Raw genomic sequence first — 19,641 nt, 5'->3', positions numbered from 1 at the left:
AGTATAAAACTCAAGCCTATTATTCGTAAAATAATTACTGAATCAAAAGGCTTTGAATTATATTCAGATTCAGATATTTATTTTAACATGATAAATCGTCTCAACTCCTTTCCTCTCACACAGAATAATCTTTTATCGCTCCCGAGCCTTACATTGGGGGTATATGGAGGATGGAAAAACACGATAATATCAGTGTAAAACATTAAGGGTGACATTCCTGCGGAACTAGCGCTAAGGTGACGTCATAATTTAGCAAGAACACTCAAAAATCGCGTTTTTTTTCAATTTATTTACAGATTCCTTTACAAACAAGCATTACAAAGTTCATTTTTTAAATTTAATAAAATACAAGGCACACAAAATAGCAAAAATTCTAATATTTCGCAAAAAAATTTTTCTATAAATAAATAATATATTTTTGCACTTTTCAGGGAACTTTGTGTGAAGTTGAGGTATTGTGTATTTTCGAGTATTAACATAACATCGCTTCAAATTAAATTAGTTTCACGTGATAGGCCATAATTAGACGGGAACTTATTGCCACCCAAGGTGTTTCGTATCCGCTTTATAGACAAGGATTTGGGCAAGCAGATACTGGGCATATAAAACCAGGGGACAGAAATTTTCAAAAGGAGGGTTCCGAAATATATATTTGCCAAGTTAGACCGAAACTGGGAGTGGTTTTGACCGAAGACCAGAAAATATCTTGGGGGTTTGGGGGGTTTAAAAAGCGTTTCAAGCTACAAAAAAGGGGGAGGGGCAAGCAGATAGCATAGCAAAAAATAACGCATAAATAATAAGGTTTGGGCATGGGCCTCTTGCTAGGCTCGAACCAAAGCTGTGAACAAGTCGATATTATAAAAAAAAATCAGAATTTGGATAATAATAAAGTTTTTGCTTGAGCTAAGCTTTTGCTCCAAATAATGCCATTAATCTTATTGCTAAACTGGTTTTCTGAGCAATGTTTTAAACAAGTAGATACATAAGCAAAATAAAACCCAAATTTAGGCATGGATTCTCTAGCTATGCCCCAAAGAAGTTTCTGAACGAGCAGATTCGACAGGGTACTGATTTTATGCCAAGTCTGATCCATGCTCTTAAAAGACACCTGGCAAGTCGTTACTCTTGCATATGGCTTTTCAAAAGGACCACATAGGAAACGACTCAAAAAAATTGGGAATCACTGCTTTAGATTGAGGATTGTGACAAAACTGATTCAGACAACAAAAATATAAAAGTAAAACAGACACTACATTTCAATGTGAAACAGAAAAAAGAGCTTCAATAGAAAATACCGATAAAACAAATAATTCTGGTTAGAATGAGAAATTGTGTTTTTTGGAAGGAAGCCGTTCATTAGTTTTACAAAATAACTTGTATATATTGATACTTGTTAGGGTGAGAATTTTCATTAAAAGAGTGAATTTAAAACTTGATAATAAAAGATTTACAAATCTTGACTGAGATCAATTTAAGATTTTTGACTTAATTAGTATTTTTTTCTAAAGGATTCTAGATTGTTTTAAAGAATTCTCATAAAGTAGATTTTGATTTTTGAACATAAATTTGTAATTTTCATTATTAAAATCGAAAGCTTTTACTTGGGAGTCCAAAGTAATAGTACCCGACAATTATAGATAAGCTATGGATAATTTTACAATCTGATATTCAATAAAAAATCGGAATCCTCCTGTCGAAGTCGAGCTGAAAAATAACTAAAAAATTTTGTACCATGGAGTAAAATTTTGTGTAATGAAGCTAAATTTAGCATTTTTAATCAAACCCAAAGGCCAAGGTACAATTTTGTGATTGCAAAGAATTTTAGATTATCAAGTTTTGAATGCTTATGAACAGATTCAAATGTTAACGACTTCTAGCATGAGTATCTTGTTCCAATCACAAAAAAAAATCATTCAAAACAATCAAAACAAGACAAAAACAATACATTACAAATTCCAAATATAAGAATAAGCTTCAATAGAAAACAGACACATAAGAATAAATAACAAATTCAAACCGAGCAAAAAAATGCGTATACGTAACAAATTGTACAATAAAAGATGGAAAAATAAATTTGAAGGTACAGAAGCACATTATATATAAATCGGATGTAGTGAATCTGTTGGGATCGGTTTGATTTTCACAGAATTTTGTCATAGGTTGGAAACCCACAAAGTAAAAATCAATTTTGTTTAAAACCTCGGTTTGAAATAGGGGGAGGGGAGTGGGACTCCCCTAAATGAGCCTCTGAACTGATGGGGAGCCGCCATAGGAGTGGGAGGATTTAGAGGGGTAAGAGAGGAGGGGTGGTGTTCCTCGTCTAATTTGCTAGTATGGGGGAGAGAATAAGCGGTTAGTTGTTTCAGATCCAAGGCGTATATAAATACAGATCAGAAAAAGTTCAGTTAACAAAAAATATGCCACTTAGTGGATAATAAATAACGAATTTAAATTCAATGGAGTCGCAGATTCCGTAACTCCGATTCCATCATTATCATTCTGTTCGGCTCTTTTTTTCTCCCGTAAGAATTCGCATCGAGCCATTTCGGGTAGAAAATTCCGAAACAGACGAGACTCGCGAGCTTCTATCAATAATACAATAATAAGCACGGCCTATGGTGAATAAGTCTTTGTTTCAAGAGTAGTGACTCTGAGGGTTGAGGAAGATGTCCACAAAGCTTGCAACCAGGATGACGACGATGATAATTGGCAAGTATATTTCCATGATATTTTCCAATACAATCCTGGCTTTGAATGAAGCATTCTCTCTATGTCATTTTCGAAGCTAAAAAATAAAAAAAAGCAAAATAAGTGGACTGGTTATTTGCCAAAACAATATTTTTTACATGACCTGTTCATACTCGTTTTGAGTATTGCTCTGAACAAGTCTCCGCACAATCTACCACTGCTTCATAAGGATTTACTTTAGTTTGAAGGTCTGAATTCTTTCTGGTGTGGCATTGTCTACCAAATTCATGACACCCGAGTGGTGTGGTGGATATGAGATTTTAATCTGTGATGGCAATTTAGTTGAGTCCTACACAACTAGGCATCCTTGCATCGGGAAAAACATTAAAGTAAAAATCAGAAATATTCACTAGAAAGTTTGTGTTAAATAAAGGTGCGACATGTGGTTTCACCCGGATATTTGTATCTGCCCCTCCTGTATTAATAACGGTTGCGCACCCCTGGCTTATGGTCTTGCTCTAAACAAAGTTCAATACAAAATGAAAACAAAGTATAAAGCACTCACTTCTCTAGTTTGAAGATCCAAGCAACTGAAAGTTCGAAGTGTTGAGTATCCGTCGAACATGTCGAGGGAGTAACTACCAGATCTCATCTTGAAGATTAAACAATTACAAACATGCCTGAAAATGAGAATGAGTAATTGTAATTTGTCTTTTTAATTTGTGAGTTGTTTTCGAAACTTTCCTTAAACAATGCTCTGCATAAGAGGACATCGATATCTGAAAAGCTACTATTTATGGGAAAACCGGATTTTATTTGTTCCTACATCACCATTTCATACCCTAGTTTGTGGTGACCGTGTGTATGGGATGTGAATCCAAGAATTCAATAACCTAGGATGCCGCAGTTCGCAGTTGATTGCTTGAATGGTTCACGTGGGGTTATTTTCAATAACGAGAAACCACATATTAATAATCCAGTTTTTTTACCACCTTAGTGAAATCTTACACTTACATGCAGAGTTTGGAAATTGAGTCCCAGGATCATAACCACCAAATTTAACTACGCAATATTCATGAATATTGTAGTATAAATCCATTTTAGTGCATCCGAAAACTTCTACTGGACATTTAGACGATGCCATGGAAATGACATTCTTTATCGGGCGAACGTTGAGACTGAGAGATTTTACTGACCCTGGGTGAATATAATTTTCCGAACTACCACTGTCGAACAAAGCTCTTACTTTTCGTTGACCTACCTCTACCAAAGCAGTGGCTTAGTGTAATGTAGACGCAACGTATCCAACATGAGTATATGGTTTGTCATGAATAGTAGCCAATGTTGAATGTGGTATCATCGCTGAAATGTCAAGACGACTGTCAATTTATCCAGTCCTTCATATCCAACATGAGTATATGGTTTGTCATGAATAGTAGCCAATGTTGAATGTGGTATCATCGCTGAAATGTCAAGACGACTGTCAATTTATCCAGTCCTTCAGTGGGTAAAGCTTCCCAGAAATTTTCGAAGGTCTTTTGCCAATGAAGCCATTCATATTCCGTGTCACGGGTATCGGGATCTGTGTCTAATTTCTACTTTATCCATTGTGGTTGGTTCGTTAATTTATGTTTAATAAATTGTTATGAAAGATAACAGGATACCGATTCTAGGCTCAATTAAACATATGAACACCACTACCACAACTTAATACTGTAAACAATAAAATAACACACAGACAGTATAGAATACAGTACGACAGAACTAGGGTAATCATGAGTACATTGTTTATCTAATAATAACACTGTAAAGAAACACTAACACCACAATCATAATTATTTCTAATGCTTTAAACCAGTGGTTCACAACCTACCATCTCTCGTGTCTCCGCCAAAACCGGAGTCTACAAGCTTGCGAACAATGCCTCAATCAAACGTATACACTGTGCCTTGAAATATAATGCGAGATACTTTGTCTTGCTTGTTACCCACATTTCATTATCACGTTCTCAGACGCACTGAAAATTTCGACCCTGACTTGATTATTGGCGTTGAAAAAAATAAACCTATTTCCTTACACACTTTTAAGCTGACGAGTAATTACGATTTCGACTCAAAATACAAAGAAATATTCCTGTGTGTTTTGATCTGAATCAGGTACAGTGAACATAACGTTTCCGTAATGACATTTTATTTCCGATTTCGACACCCAATCACAGTGCGATGGCAAAGATAACAACATTCTATACGATATTCGTAAGAATAAGGCACATATGGACTTGATACCGATATATATGTTAGCTACCATCGCTGACGTAAACATGACATCACCCCATGACGTGAAATAAATATAGCATTCAAATAACATAAAGCCGACAAAATCGAAATCATATTTCTCTAAGAAGATAAATAGTAATGAAAAATGACAGAAATATAAAATGTATAAAAATAAATAAAAAAAATTGATAGAATATGCTGAATTAACAAGGCATGTGCTTGAAAAAAATACAGTATCTATTTAATAAGTGATAAAAATGAAATAAAAGGAAACTAACTAGAACAAAACGCTTAGAGGCACAAATTTTTTCAAAATTTACAAGCATTACGTATGTATTATACTGAAATATGCTGATTTAGTTAGTTCATTGGAATGATGCGTCCGTGCTGCACTTTTCATCTCTACGTTCAATGCATCGTCCATTTTGTGTCCAAGTATTACATCATAATTCCATTCAATTCATGTATGTTAGTGATGATGACAGCAAAGAAATGAATGAAGAATAAAGAGGTAGTGCATTGAAAATGATGAAAAGACAACCTCGTAAGCCATGAAAACATTTCACGAATATGAGAGTTTACAAAAAACGAGAAATGATATTTTAGAAATCGTAGCTATATAAACGGAAGTATAGTGGGAAATGCACAAACCGGTGAATTGTGAAATATGTATCGACATGCTGTTTCTGGAAAATACACTACGTGAAAAATAAGAAAGTGAATTTGAAGATTTCATTGGAATAATATTTCACCAGATAGGGTGAACAAAACACGTATTTACATCTTTAATAATGTTGTACAATCAGTACTGAGAAGCGGAGATGAAGCAATAAAACTGATTTTCCACATATGACTTGTTAAACGATGGTCGATGACATAATTAAAAGCTAAATGCATTGTTGTGGTATGATACTTTCAGTATCCCCGTGAGTGATATTCCAAGTGCTTCATTTCTCCATCTTCTTGGTATAGTAATACCTTTAGTGATGCGGCGGTTTTTTGCCAGCCATTCCTGTGTCGTGCACTTGATATGAAAGCCTCGACTACTGCGTTTTAGCCCTTAGACGTCGGACATGAATTTGGATAAATATTTCTGTATTCGTGAACGAGTGAGAAATCCACTGTTTGGCCTTTTAATTTCATTTTTCTAATGCATCCACGGAATTTCAATTTAGTGGTGATTTGTCTCTGTTGAAGGGCATCATCTGCAATACAAGTATTAAATGGATGTCAAAAGAACGTTAGTTAGTTTTTTACACGTAAAAATTTTCTTTTCCAAGAGCCTTATCGCTAACGACAATTCAAACACACACAAAAAGAGTATTGAAAATAGATGTTTCTTTTGTCAAAAACGGAAAAGAGATAAAATGCAACTCAAACTATAATTCATTTTAAAGCATGAAGAAGTGTTTTAATTTTTAACATATAATTCATTGTATTTCACATATTAATACGTATCAATAACAAACAAAAAAAATACAAACCTGGATAGCCGCCTATATAAAGTGGATCTTTTGTATCAGCAGATTTCTGATCGCCCATTGGAGTTCCTGGATCCGTTGAAACTCGATCGTCCACAGTAAGAGTGAGAAGATTTTTCGATTTGGTCGCCTTCAATTTATGCCAGTTTCCATCACAAAGGGCAACGTTAGGAATATTTAGTTTTGGTGTGTATTGAGTATAAATATTGCCCGCTCCGTTGTTAACGCGAAAGTAAATCTGAATGCGAAAAAAGATTTTTAGTATTATACTTCAAAAAGGACCTAACTGATCACTTGTGTTAGAATAAAAAAAAACTTACCGTGCCATTAACAATTTCCAAAGCCAGGCCATCGCTTCTTGAGCTATCTGAAATTGTTACAAGAACTCCGTCTCTCGACCATGTTCGGAATTCCAACTCGATTGACATAACTGGTCCAACTCGATACTCATTATCTTAAAGAGACAGATTCATTTCAAATTAGACTTCGTTAAAATAATACTAATTGGATTAATTTTGGTAACCTTAACCAATCAGCAATACGTCGAAAATGACATAACAATTACAATTTGTGTAGCCGCCCGGACACTCCTGTAGCTCAGACGGTTATTGAAGTATGGTTGTAAACATTGTCTCGTTTTAGTGGTTTTGCATATTATTTGTCAGTTTTCAGTTGCGTATCCAAAAATCATAAATTAAATAACTGAGTAGTCATTATGTCTTACGAGGAGCTTTAGTTTGGTTGAAATGGTCAAAAATTAGTTTGCAAAAGCTGCGATATACCAGGCTAAAAGTAGGTATCAGTATCTGTAAACGACACGTAGTTGAAGATTTTCATGATAAATGATGGTTTTGGACATTTAAATTATATTTTAAGCTCCAACTCAACAAAACAAAATGTAAATAGGTGTCAAAACATTTGCCATACTAAATATAGGGAGAATCGCTGCTTCGGCGAGACAAATGTAAATAATTCTACTCACTGTAAACAGCATATCCGGATCCATCAAAGTATGCTCCTTTCTCAACATATTCATGACACCGTCCAACGTTATTTGACATGGATGGTTTTCGGAGATCCAACTTATTCTTATTCAATGAAACACTCCGCACACAGGTATCAACACTCTGCCACATCTACAAATTATGACATCATAAAGGATAAATGATTAATTAACAGGTGGAGATGGAGAGCTCGTTATAGTTACAAATGTAATAATAGGGCTGGGCATTCTAAATCGAATTTTCGAATTGAATAGTAAATTATTCGAATCGGTTTAGACGAGAATTCCGAATCGCCACCATCTTGTTTGTTTTTTTGCCAAAGGTCGAGATGAATCACTCAATTTTTCATTGAAGCCATATTTTTCAAATGCAGTTCTGACATATGACTCTTTTCTTCCTAGTAAGTTATTAATGTAATATGTTACACATTCTATTTGAACAGTCAACGAACTGTCTCAGTAATAGATTCCATGTTTTCAGTAATTTATGTGTCTGGAAGACCCATTATATTGAAATTACAAATTTTCCGAGCATTTGAGATTTGATTCGATTCGAAAAAAATATTCGATTAGATTTTGACATCATCAGGTATTCGAAATTGCCAGCTTTATATAATAAACAAAATACTTACTCCTGACAATTTGCTGGAGTCGATATCTGCGGGGATTCCACCAATATAAAGAATCTTTGTGACGTCCATTCTATTTTTACCGTGTGGTGACTTTGCGATTCTGTATCTCATATTGTCAACCTTTATACAACCTTTGCGTTTTGATCTCGCAATTCGAACCTATGAGCGAGAAAGCAGAAAATAAATAATAAAAAATTAAACGTTTGAGATAACTTTGTTTAAAAAACATAAAATTAACAATGATCTGCATATTTGATAACTGCTACTAAAAATATTTTATGCGATAAAAATTCCCAGCGAATAAATCTTCAGAACGAAATTTATCGAGAGAAAGGTTCCCCACCAGTGGGAGTGCAGTGGGATACCTGACAGACGATTTTCCAATCATTTTGGTGATAAAATGTGAATCGTTTGGGTATTTCTTAGTTGCTGAATAACCTACATTTACCCCTCGATACATTAGTCCTGTAATGTCAAATGATTGTCCTCATTTCCCATACCCGATAATTTCTCATAATTCTACGATATATTGATATACCAACCGTGTGCCATTTCCCATCGTTCACTGAAAAATTCCCAGATGTTTCACCAGCTCCTTTTCCGCTATCAAATCTAAATACTGGTTTCCCGTTTTTCAGTTGAAGAGAAAAGAAGTCTGAATATTCATCACTTGACGCGTAGAGTAAAACACCATCCGAAGCGAAAGTTCGGAATTCGATTTGTACACGAAACCTGTAAATAAGAAGAATTTATCTTACCAGAGTCTAATCATAAAGTACGCTACGTTGTATGGATGGAACGGTTCCTCGAGTTTTCACCAAGAAAAAAACAATACATAGAAAATAGACGGAAATGCCAAAAAATTATGATATGGACAAACCATCGACACAAATAGGAAAGATGGTGCAAAACAATGATACTGAAAAAAAAGTAAAGAGATATTAATTAAAATAACTTACTTGGCTTCAATGTTGTCATCAAATGCAAATTGCATATGACTGTGAGCACTTCGTCCAAATTTTACTGTAGTGCCTTTCAATACAGGCAAATCTCCTTGTGGTACGCAGCCCGTTGTCGCCTAAGTTGGACAAAGAATGGGGTTAATTTAGCGGTCAAAGAAAAGAAGCTGTAATTGATATCCTAATCAAATCTTACTTCATCGCTCACCGTAGTTCTTGCCACTGTCGGCGGTATAGTAACCGTTTGTAAAGCCGAGGGTGTGACTGAGGGTGTGGTCGATCGGATTTGAATACGTGTTCTGGTCTCCGTTGTTGGTGGAGTAGGAACAACAACTGGTGGCAAAATTAGAGCTGCAGTTTGGGTATAGACGCAAGTACCAAAATACGAATTGGAAACTTGTACTGCTTCATTGAAATCAACAAGTCTGAATAAGAATGTGTTAGGTATTAGACGCAATAATAAATTATAAATATGATGACCATAAACACACAAGAGTAATGCCCGAAGCCAAAACGACTAATATTGTACTTTCAATATGAAATACTAATTTTACTGAATGTAATATAAAGGTGTGTACGTAAAAACAGCCAAATTTAGAGTAAAATATCAAGCGCCATACGACTCAGAGAGAGTTGAAAATGAGTTAAAATGTTTCTCACATCTTACAATACGGAAAACTCAAAAGATCCACTAATTACGGAGAAAATCCCAACACCAAGAAAAAAAATAGACAAAAACGACCCACCGGTCCAATTAGGAACATATCATACCTATCTGTAACAAGTTCCCGTATACAGCCGTTTAGTGATGAATTTGTCTGCGCCATATCTTTAATTTCAAACATTTTTGGAAGTCCACCAACGTACATACGGCTAACAGAAAGAATAGATCCTCCTCCTTTAGGCAACGTTCCGCTAACTGCCATCATGATTCTATCATCTATAATAAGCTGGATTCTGAAAATATATATAATTGATAATTTTGGGCAGTTTTCCCAGCAGTCTTTACTTATTTACGATAGGCCTTCATAGCCTAACTTATATGCGGTGAGCATTAGGGTTTCGAAAAGTCAAAAACACGAAGAATTACATGAATAAAGGAATTTCTGCTTACACTTCGTTTTCTCTTCGTATTTGTGCGGTATGTTCGTCTCCGTCGGAATAAATACTCGATTTTGATCTCAATATGAGGGGCGACCCGTTTGAAGTTCTGAGACGAGCTTCTACATGGCCAGCGTTGAGAGAAAGAGAATAGAAATTCTGGAAAAAAATTTGAATTATTTTTTGAATAAAAAAAACGTGGTTTTCAACAAGGAATTGTATTTTTGAAAACAATATTTACTTACGTTATTTGATTGCCTTCGTCTTCGCTTCCTTCTTGAGGTGACGTCATCGGTTGCCAATAGCAACAAAGCATCCGGTTCCATTGAATTAAATGTAATAGACACCGATCCAGTAGTTGGAAGATTGTGACCGTTAAGTTCAACAAATCCATCGTCGTCGATACCAATGTCACGTGATACCTATAATTCATTGTCATTCATTAAGACAATCTTAGTAAGTTAAAAGAAATGAAACTTGATTCAATAAATAAAAGAATACAAACCTCTGCTGGGCAGGTTGTATCAACTTGTGAAAACCGGAGCACGTTGTTTCCGGAACCGGATAAGGGTTGAACGACTCCAAACACCGATAAGCCTTTCATGCATCCAACAAAGCCAGTTTCTTGAACAGGGGTGCTGTTGGATAAATAAAGCATGGCTAAGTATACAACTATTTTTATAAAAACATTCTGAATTTCCTGATGCAAAATGGTAGTAATTCAAAACGAATGTAAGATTTCAGTTGTAATACACGCAAATAATTACATTCCTGGCTGCTATAAATACTGGTTGGTGTATAGTCTTACTTTATTTATTTCCGCATGTGATTTTTTTTTACACATTAATGAGTATTTAGAAACAGATAGTGTAAAGTCATGAAAATGTAAACGGAATAATTTGAACCAAGTTTCGAAAAGCTTTTATATACACAATTAAAAATAAAAATATCGGTAGCAAAAAAATCAAGGTAATTTATTGTAAATCAAACTATAAAACACGTGCTACAATGCATAATCCAAATACATGCTTAAGATCGTATATATAAGTTTTTGTTTTATATTCTACACCACACATAAGTTGATCTAAAATGCACTTTAAAAAGTGAGTTAGGATGCTAATATTCATTCTACTGTCACACTGGATACCTTAGGTAATAGTTGAAGATATGGCTGTTATGAACATAAAAATATGGATTTTATGACAAAAGTGAGTGAACATGACAACATATTATAAAAAACATGTAGGAATCAAATGCATGCATTCCCATACGGAAAAAAAATATTCTAACGATTTGAAAAGTTTGTAATTTATGAACATAACAAGGTAGCGATTAAGTTATATTTTATTCATAAACGGTGACAATATAAGTCAATATTGAAAGCTGTCAATTTCCTATATTCATTATTTTAATCGATCATTTTGTTACGATTCAATTAGGACTCCCATATACGTACATGGCATATATTTACATCTACTAAACTATGTAAAGTATATTAAGAAGTTTAAAAGACGTCATTAAAATACTTACGTCAGAACGATTTGAGAAGGGCAACCACCAATGCAAGTTAGGTCAGTAGAGGTCATATTCAAAAGACCATCACTTCCGTTTATTTGGAGTTTTAGCATTTCGACTTCGGTTGCAGATGATCGTGCGATGAGTTGTACTGAAAATAAAGATTCCAAATATTTTGATAAAAATGTTTGACCTTCAATATCATTGAAAAGCAGTCATTTTACATACTTATTTGTAATATAAACCATGGAAGTCTATTTTGTTGTTTTTCATGTGAAAGGGCCTAAAAAATTGAGACTTGGAAAGCCAACTGTTCATGTCTTATTTTATATATTGGTAAATATTACGTTTGTGCTATCAATTACGTTTATGTGGTACCAACTGCTTATATACTTCTGTGCTGATGTATCTGAATGGTGAAGCAAAAGTGAACATAACTATTCTACGCGATTCAAGAGTGTTGAAATATATATTTCTGTAATGATTCGAGTAGCATTGGGCTGGATTCCAGATAAGATAATTGATCCTGATCCGGATCCTGATCCGTAAATTGAAAAGAAAATAGACGAATCGTAAACAAATTATTGCGTTGTTGTTGTCCTATTACATCATGTAATAGCAATTAAAATTCATTTGCTTTCTCTTCTTACCTTTTCCCTGCAGTCTTCTGAAAAACGTCTTAATCCATTTTCCGGTATTGTATCTCTTTTCTGTAGTCAGTATATGCATTCCATTGCCAAGATTTATTCTTGCCACAATTCTTCCATCGACCAATTCAACCGAAGCAAAATCATTCTAAATTTTTACAAAAAAGGAGAATTATTTTTGAGTAAAAAATGTTGTTTTGTGAACGTAATAAAAAAAGTTCTCTTTTGCAACTTAATACAGAAACGACAACAAAAAAAAAAATGGTGCACAGAAGTCTTAACTCTTTTAATTTTGAATCACTTCACTGAAGACAAGTTTACATGTAATGATGAAAAACTTCAAATAACATTGTGGATAACCAATTCAACACAATTACCATATAGAAAACTTTTATTCATTATCTTACCGTTATCGAAGATCCTTTATATAGCAGTAAGCCTTTGGTACTAAAGGTCTTGAATTCAAAATCTAGTAAGGTGAGATGGTTGCTACCACGCGCAGACAAAGGTTCTTGAAGAACGGTATAGCTCTCCCCGTTGAATCCATATACTGTTGGTGAAGTACTCGGTTTGTCTTGTGGACTATAGATTAAGATTTAAAGTAATAACTGGTAGTTTAATTTATCAATATTGAATCAATTAAAGTGAGGGATTATATACATGTTTATATGAAGCTTACCTTGCAAAGCAGCCATCGCAGTGAGATGGATCGCTGACTTCTCTAAAATTCCACATTCCCACCAGTTTCTTTTGTAATGTTGCTTCACCCATGCATCCAGTAAATGATCGAACAGGCACGGTATCTGGGAGCTAAGTAAAAATATATTTGTAAGGCTTTAAACTGCAACCATTTCAACAAATATTTTAGAGAGGATTATACTTACTTTTACTGTTTGTGGAACACCTCCGATGTATAAGTTATCTCTCTCGTCAATGTCCAAGCTGAATGATTCACCAGGACTCGTACCGGGGATTGTAACTTCGGTTCCGTCTTTGTCGATCATTTGGTATACTGTCACATTCATGTCGCTATCAAGCCTGTCGAAATAGAGAAAATTTTAACACTGTTCGCTCGGAGCAATGCAAAAATAAAAACAGAAAGGAAACTTCATTTCTCACCGGCTTATTTCAACTCGGAACCAATCTTTTTCAAGGAGTGGATTCTTCGTGACGTCGACTGGGTTTAAGATTTCTCCTTTCCCACTTCCCAAATCCCAAGTGACATGAATGCATCCGTTAATTGTTTGAATTAGAATGTAGTCACCCTAAAAAGTAAACATATGTTAAACATACAATTAATTAACAGTAAGACAGACCGACAGACGGACAGACAAAATTATTGAATAACGTCATATCTTCTCATGTAGAAAAGTGTGTTTTTTGTATCCACTGCCATGGTTTGCAACACGATATCATATATTAAATTTACAAACAACATTAAGACAGAACGACAGACAGACAGACAAAGTTATTGATTTACCTCATCCCTTCCCATGTAGAAAAGTGTGTTGTTTGTATTCACTGCCATGAATTGCAACACAATATCAGTAATCCGTCCAGGTGCAACTCTAGGCAAATACCTCATTGTACATAGGCCTTCCGATTTGACTGAAGCTTTTCGTATCTAAAAGTGAAAGTAGATACGTGTATAATAAAAAATAATAAAGAAAGTGTGCTTTCATTTAAAAAATCAAAAGATCGAATTCCGTATTTCGATTGGAATGCAATGCCCATTTGTTTGTGAATGTATTTGTAGAAAATTTAAATTGCCCATTTGCCAATAATTATTTCTCAAAATGGGCTGAACTTTAGTCTTCCTGCATGATATTTTATGAATTCTAAATATGAGTAAATAAATTTGAAACTTTTAAACAAATGTCGTGTTTGGAAAAATATTTGCATGATTTGGAAATTAAAGAGTGGTGTTCTTTAATAAAGTACAAATATAAAGCTGACGTACTGATGCAGCTTTCATTCGCGTTTCTTCAATTTGTTTCCTTAGATCATCAATTCTCGAACGGACTTCATCGCTTTTCATTTCATTTTTATTCTGTTTCAACTTCCCTTCTGCAACTTTGTCGTTGGCTTTTTTTAGTACGTCCGGTACGCTTTCAACTATAATAACGTATAAAATATGTTTAAAAATAAACACTGACAATGCATATGCCATAGATAAGTTGGTGGATTTATCTACGACACATGTCCGGTCGGATGTTTAAAAATAAATAATTGACATACCCCAAAATGCTTGAAATGAAGAAACGAGATCGAAGAGAAGAAGGTAAACGAGAGAAGATAGTTTTGAAAAAGAAGAAAAAGGGTTAAGAAAAATGAGAGAAAGTTTATAACAGAAAGACCAGAAACCAGCTTACGGTTATCTCTTATTTCTTTTATGACGTCAGAATAGTTATTTGCGATTTCAACAGCATTTTCCAGATCATTTACTTTTTTTTCCAATTCCATTGCTGCGGCCATAACTTCATCGGACATAGCATTTGTCTTCTCAGCCTTCTCGATGACGTCATTAGGGTTTGGAGAAATGTCTGAAAAATTTACAGAAATGATAAGTAAAAAACGATAGCTGTATATTTGCGTTAAGAGGCATTTTAATTCTCAAAGTGTTACCTGTATTCAGTTTGTTGATTGATTTTTTGATTTTGTTGAATTTCTTTTCTAAATCGCTTGCGGTAATGTTAGCAACTCTAGTTTGATTCTTCACCTGACGTAGCTTTTGCTTTTCACCTGCATTATTCACAATACAAATTTAAAAATGTTCTCAAGCTGATAAGAAATTAGGTCAAAAAAGCTTAGAAAAGGGAACATACTTTTAATTGTGTCTTTCATATCAGATACTTCGTTGACCAAATCCATTGCGCTGTCGAGAGCAGCTTCTGCCCTTTCGTTCAGATTACCTTTTCCCTGTTATTTAAAAACATAATATTATTATCATACAATTTTAAAGATTAACAAAATAACTAGAAAGCATTCTCTTACCAATTCAACCGCATCCATAGATAATCCCAATGCATCGTAGGCAGTTTTATTAGCTTTGTTCATAATTTCCACAATTCTGGGATATCTTGTAGCAGCATCCGTTTGATTAAATGAAGTCCCACTTATATTGTTATATACCCTAAACACAATAAGATAAATATTCTAGCTCATACAATAATGAAATATACTAACGTCTTATTAACTAGAATAACATCACTGAGAGAATGCGCAAATTAAGAACTAGGGCTGGGCATTTTCGAATACCCGATGATTTCAGGTTTTCAAATATTTTTTGAATCAAATCGAATCTCGAATACTTGGACGATATTCAATCGTATATGACTTTTTTTTTTATATTAATGGGTTCTCCATGCACAAAAATTACTGAAAACATAACATTCATCACTCTGAGTATTCACAAACGATAAAAAAAACATGTTTAATCAATAACTCACTAGTAGGAAAAAGTCGTATGTCAAAACTGAATTGTAAAAGTATTGCCTCAATAAAAAAAATTTAGGGATTCAATTCGATCTTTTGCGGAAAATAAAAAACGAGAGGACGGCGATTCGAAATGTCGTTCGAACCGATTTGAATAATTTACGATACGATTCGGATATTTATTTCAAATAGCTCAGTCCTATTATTTATTCGAAATAATTGCAAATGAATCATGAATTTGTTGAATTCAATTTTGCATTGCTTTAGAACTTACTTTTGAAAATAGTCTGCTAATTCAACCAATTCTCTTTCGTGTTCCCGTGCTTGCTTTACAAGTAATTTCAACAAAATCAATTGATCCTGTACCATTGCTATTTTATCTGATTCTCTCATCAACTCCTGAAGCATTTGACGCAACTTGTCCCCTCTCATTTTGAGATCCTGTGTTAATAAATAGCATATTAATTTGCAGGAATAATCAGCAATAAATTACGTAAAATAAAATTTTCAAGTTACCTCTATATAATTTGCAGTTCTCCTGATTGCATTTTCTGTTTCATTTATAACTCTTCGTGTGTCTTTCAAAATTATTTCAACCATGACAACTTCGTTTTCTAACCTTTCAATGTCTGCCTGTTATAATAAAATAAATGTAAAAAAATTTGAATTATCTGTTATATCAAGAGTCACAATAAAATAATAGTCCCTAACTACATATGCAAACTATTACCACGCGTATAATCAATAATGTTAAACTGTGAATGAAATAAGGCACGTCGCCATAGGCAGTTACAATGTGAGGAGCCTTGTGGGTCGAACATAGCCTGCCCGAAATATTGCACCCTGAAATCTACTAAATAAACATAGTTGGGCCGTGTTGTTAGCTATATACCCGGCCGTTTAATCTCACAAATAATAGTTTCGGTGCCTATCAACTAATAGGGCTCTGTAAGGGCAGTTGATGCGGTTATAATTTACCTTTAGTTGTCTGATTGTTTGGTTGTTCATATTATTCATTTTGTCGACTTCCATGGCAATTGTTCTCGCAGCTAAAGCCTTCTGTAATAAATCCTCTAATTTGTCTAACGCGTCGTGAATCTTTTCTGCAATCTTCTGTTTTGATTGATTATAACGATTGATGACGTCATTGGAGGTATTGGTAAATTTTTCAATTACTCTATCCATAAGTTCATCAGCCAACCTGAATATAAAGTTGTGAATTTACCTTTGAAGATTAAATACCTAGCTTAACTATCGCGAAACTGAGTGATATAAACGCTCACAATTGTGAGTTGTCCACACTCAACAGGACGCCACCATGTTTCAACATGATGTGTACGTTGTTGGTGATAAGCTCTGCTATGGCATAAATCCCCGTATAGCGCTATATAGTATATTTCTAATCACAGACAAATACAAAATCGAATTTCCCCATATGACGTCATATGGGTCCAAAACGTTTTTGTATGACATTATTTTGACTTCAATACCTTAGTTCTTCATCTGCTACATCCTTGTATTTTGACAGATCTCTATTTCTTAATTGAGTTATAAGTTCTGCAATTCCAACAACAATCTCGGAATCGTCTATCACTGTCCCGTTTTGAAGTCGTTCTAACAGACGTCGCAAACGACCTGATAATTCATCGATGTTTTTGATTGTTCCTTCAATTTTTTCTTTTCGCTTTTGTACTTTATGATGCGTGCGATTTGCTTGGTAAACGACGTCTTCGCCATCCAGATAGCACATTTTCGACTGTAAAAAATATATAAATAGTCAATAAATAGCCTGCATCGGTATATATATAATGTAACAAATTCCGATACTTTTACACAGTAAAAATCATATTGAAAAAATTATTATACTTGCCTGATCTACAGCTTTGTCTAATGTTGAATTGAGTTTTTGTAATTCAGGTTTAAGTTCGGTCACCACTGTAACGGTGTCCATAGCGTTGGTCAATGCTTCGTCCATGAAACCCTAAAACATATAAAGCAAAATATTAAAACAATGAGTATACTGTGGTATTGAAATTCAACCATTTCTCAATATTTAGTGAGAAGACGAAAAAATATACCTTGAGCATTCGACATCTATAGACCTCGAATTCTCTCCTTCGGTGAAGGAGAATCTTCAAAAAAGGCTGCGCCGTGTCCGAGGAGAAAAGAAGAGAGTGAGCATAAAGAAGAGTGCAGTCAAAGAAGTGCAGTAAGATAGATGCAAGAGTGAAAAAAAAGAGATAATTTGAATTGAAGAAAAAATCAAACACGTGAAAGAGAAGTAAACGGTATCGACATACTCAAAACTTTTGCGAACTTCAAAGTAAGCTCATGAGCTAAGCTCATATATTTACTGTCTCTACTCAAAGGAAAATAGAAGAGTGCAGTCAAAGAAGTGCAGTGAGATAATTGCAAGTGAGAAAAGGAAGAGAAATTGAATTAACGAGAAGACAAACACGTAAAGATCAGTAAACCGCCTCGACTCGGACTAAACGTTTGTGAGCTCCAGAGTAAGCTGATATATTTCCTGTCTCTACTTTTGAAGAAATCAAGAGACGGCGTCAATACAAACGATAAAAAGGTTGACGAAGGAAAAACTTACTTGTAATTTATGAGTTTTATTCTCTGCTCTCAATAGTCTATCCCAAGGAGGTGGAAACAAATTGTTCAAGTCAACTGCTCGCGTGGTTGTGGTCAAGGCTTCAATTTCTTCCAATAATTTCCCGGAACATTCATCGTCGCAGGCTAAACACCGACAATTTTGTAAAATTACAGAAATGTAATAATTATAAACTTTAATTGTGAATAATTATGGTAATTATTAATATTTCTTGCTGTATAACCAATACAAAATACTCCATTTTGTACGAGAAGAGAACACTTACGTATACATCCATCTTCTGTGATAGCGTGTCTTGGTCTACATTGATCACAAACTCTTCCGGTTATACCGGGTTGGCAATTACATTTTCCGGTTATCCGATCACAATCTAAGCTCGTAGATCCGGACGGATTGCATCCACATTTTTGACAAAATCCTCCTGGTGACATAGGATCCCCAAAATGACCAGGAGAACATCTGAAAAAATATATATTATCCCGGAATCACATATTTGAATGAATTGTGAAGGACAGTAGAAGAGGAAGAAATTTCTACTTACTGCTCGCAATGTATACCAGTGTACCCAGCCGGGCAAGCATCACATATATATCCATCGGAACCATCAGAATGACACGTTGGACTGAAATTATTTTCAGGACTTCCCAATGGACATAAGCACTTCTTGCACACCGGTCCAGAGGGACCGGATGTGAGGTAAAATCCAAGGGCACATTGCTCGCATCTGTCTCCTACGAAGTTATCTTTGCAACCCTGAAATACCAATTGTTACTTATTGTTGCACAAATTTCAATAATAATTAGGAATCTGATATCTTTATTGACACATAATGAACAAGGTCTCTAGAAGGAAAGAGAGCATAGTAAATATTGGGACTAATAAGTATTTGAAACGATGGTGATAAAATTATACCATGTATGGAGAAAGTCCCATAAAACTAGGCTTACAATTTTTATATTATTGTTGTATAAGCATATATGTTACAAATTACACAGACTTATCATCGAATTAATATACCAAGTACTTACTATACACGTTCCAGTGTTGACGTCACAAATATCGCTTTTTCCATTACAGGCACAGGGCCTACATTCTCCCAGATATTTACCAGTACGTATTCGCATATACCCTGTATCACAAATCTATAAAAAAAAAAAAGGAAAAATAGGGGTGAAAATCAAAACTTCGAATTTATATTATATATATATTGTAAAATTGTTTGTTTTGAAAGATGCAAATACGCAATTGAATGAAATTATCATAATTTATAGCATTTAACACGCT

The 19,641-nt window shown here is 34.4% G+C and overlaps 1 protein-coding gene across 6 annotated transcripts in view; it reads right to left on the bottom strand.

Annotated features, from left to right (window-relative positions):
• Positions 1-4,868: 4,868 nt before the first annotated feature.
• Positions 4,869-19,641, bottom strand: part of LOC120333878 (laminin subunit alpha-2-like) — a 60,837-nt gene continuing 46,064 nt past the window's right edge. For 3 of the 6 annotated variants that reach the window (XM_078120474.1, XM_039401261.2, XM_078120475.1), the window contains 35 exons: positions 19,386-19,499; positions 18,899-19,110; positions 18,623-18,816; positions 18,340-18,482; positions 17,816-17,881; positions 17,608-17,718; positions 17,228-17,493; positions 16,716-16,938; positions 16,254-16,370; positions 16,012-16,178; positions 15,297-15,435; positions 15,128-15,221; positions 14,928-15,044; positions 14,675-14,845; positions 14,263-14,417; positions 13,783-13,926; positions 13,422-13,567; positions 13,187-13,340; positions 12,982-13,112; positions 12,710-12,884; positions 12,306-12,450; positions 11,671-11,806; positions 11,288-11,311; positions 10,646-10,778; positions 10,386-10,562; positions 10,154-10,299; positions 9,811-9,996; positions 9,236-9,464; positions 9,040-9,158; positions 8,623-8,812; positions 8,081-8,239; positions 7,428-7,581; positions 6,766-6,899; positions 6,449-6,683; positions 4,869-6,169 (listed from right to left, as the gene is read on the bottom strand). In XM_078120474.1, the coding sequence (XP_077976600.1) occupies positions 6,018-6,169; positions 6,449-6,683; positions 6,766-6,899; positions 7,428-7,581; positions 8,081-8,239; positions 8,623-8,812; positions 9,040-9,158; positions 9,236-9,464; positions 9,811-9,996; positions 10,154-10,299; positions 10,386-10,562; positions 10,646-10,778; positions 11,288-11,311; positions 11,671-11,806; positions 12,306-12,450; positions 12,710-12,884; positions 12,982-13,112; positions 13,187-13,340; positions 13,422-13,567; positions 13,783-13,926; positions 14,263-14,417; positions 14,675-14,845; positions 14,928-15,044; positions 15,128-15,221; positions 15,297-15,435; positions 16,012-16,178; positions 16,254-16,370; positions 16,716-16,938; positions 17,228-17,493; positions 17,608-17,718; positions 17,816-17,881; positions 18,340-18,482; positions 18,623-18,816; positions 18,899-19,110; positions 19,386-19,499 (5,358 nt within the window). In that variant the 3' untranslated portion in view covers positions 4,869-6,017. The remainder of the gene's footprint in view (positions 6,170-6,448; positions 6,684-6,765; positions 6,900-7,427; positions 7,582-8,080; positions 8,240-8,622; positions 8,813-9,039; positions 9,159-9,235; positions 9,465-9,810; positions 9,997-10,153; positions 10,300-10,385; positions 10,563-10,645; positions 10,779-11,287; positions 11,312-11,670; positions 11,807-12,305; positions 12,451-12,709; positions 12,885-12,981; positions 13,113-13,186; positions 13,341-13,421; positions 13,568-13,782; positions 13,927-14,262; positions 14,418-14,674; positions 14,846-14,927; positions 15,045-15,127; positions 15,222-15,296; positions 15,436-16,011; positions 16,179-16,253; positions 16,371-16,715; positions 16,939-17,227; positions 17,494-17,607; positions 17,719-17,815; positions 17,882-18,339; positions 18,483-18,622; positions 18,817-18,898; positions 19,111-19,385; positions 19,500-19,641) is intronic. The other 3 variants (XM_078120471.1, XM_078120472.1, XM_078120473.1) reach the window with 3 other exon arrangements.

Source organism: Styela clava, chromosome 15 (genome assembly GCF_964204865.1).
Source record: "Styela clava chromosome 15, kaStyClav1.hap1.2, whole genome shotgun sequence".
In the NCBI taxonomy this organism is placed as follows: domain Eukaryota; kingdom Metazoa; phylum Chordata; class Ascidiacea; order Stolidobranchia; family Styelidae; genus Styela; species Styela clava.
Note: the sequence above shows the minus strand (reverse complement) of the source record. Positions and strands in the feature narration are given on the sequence as shown.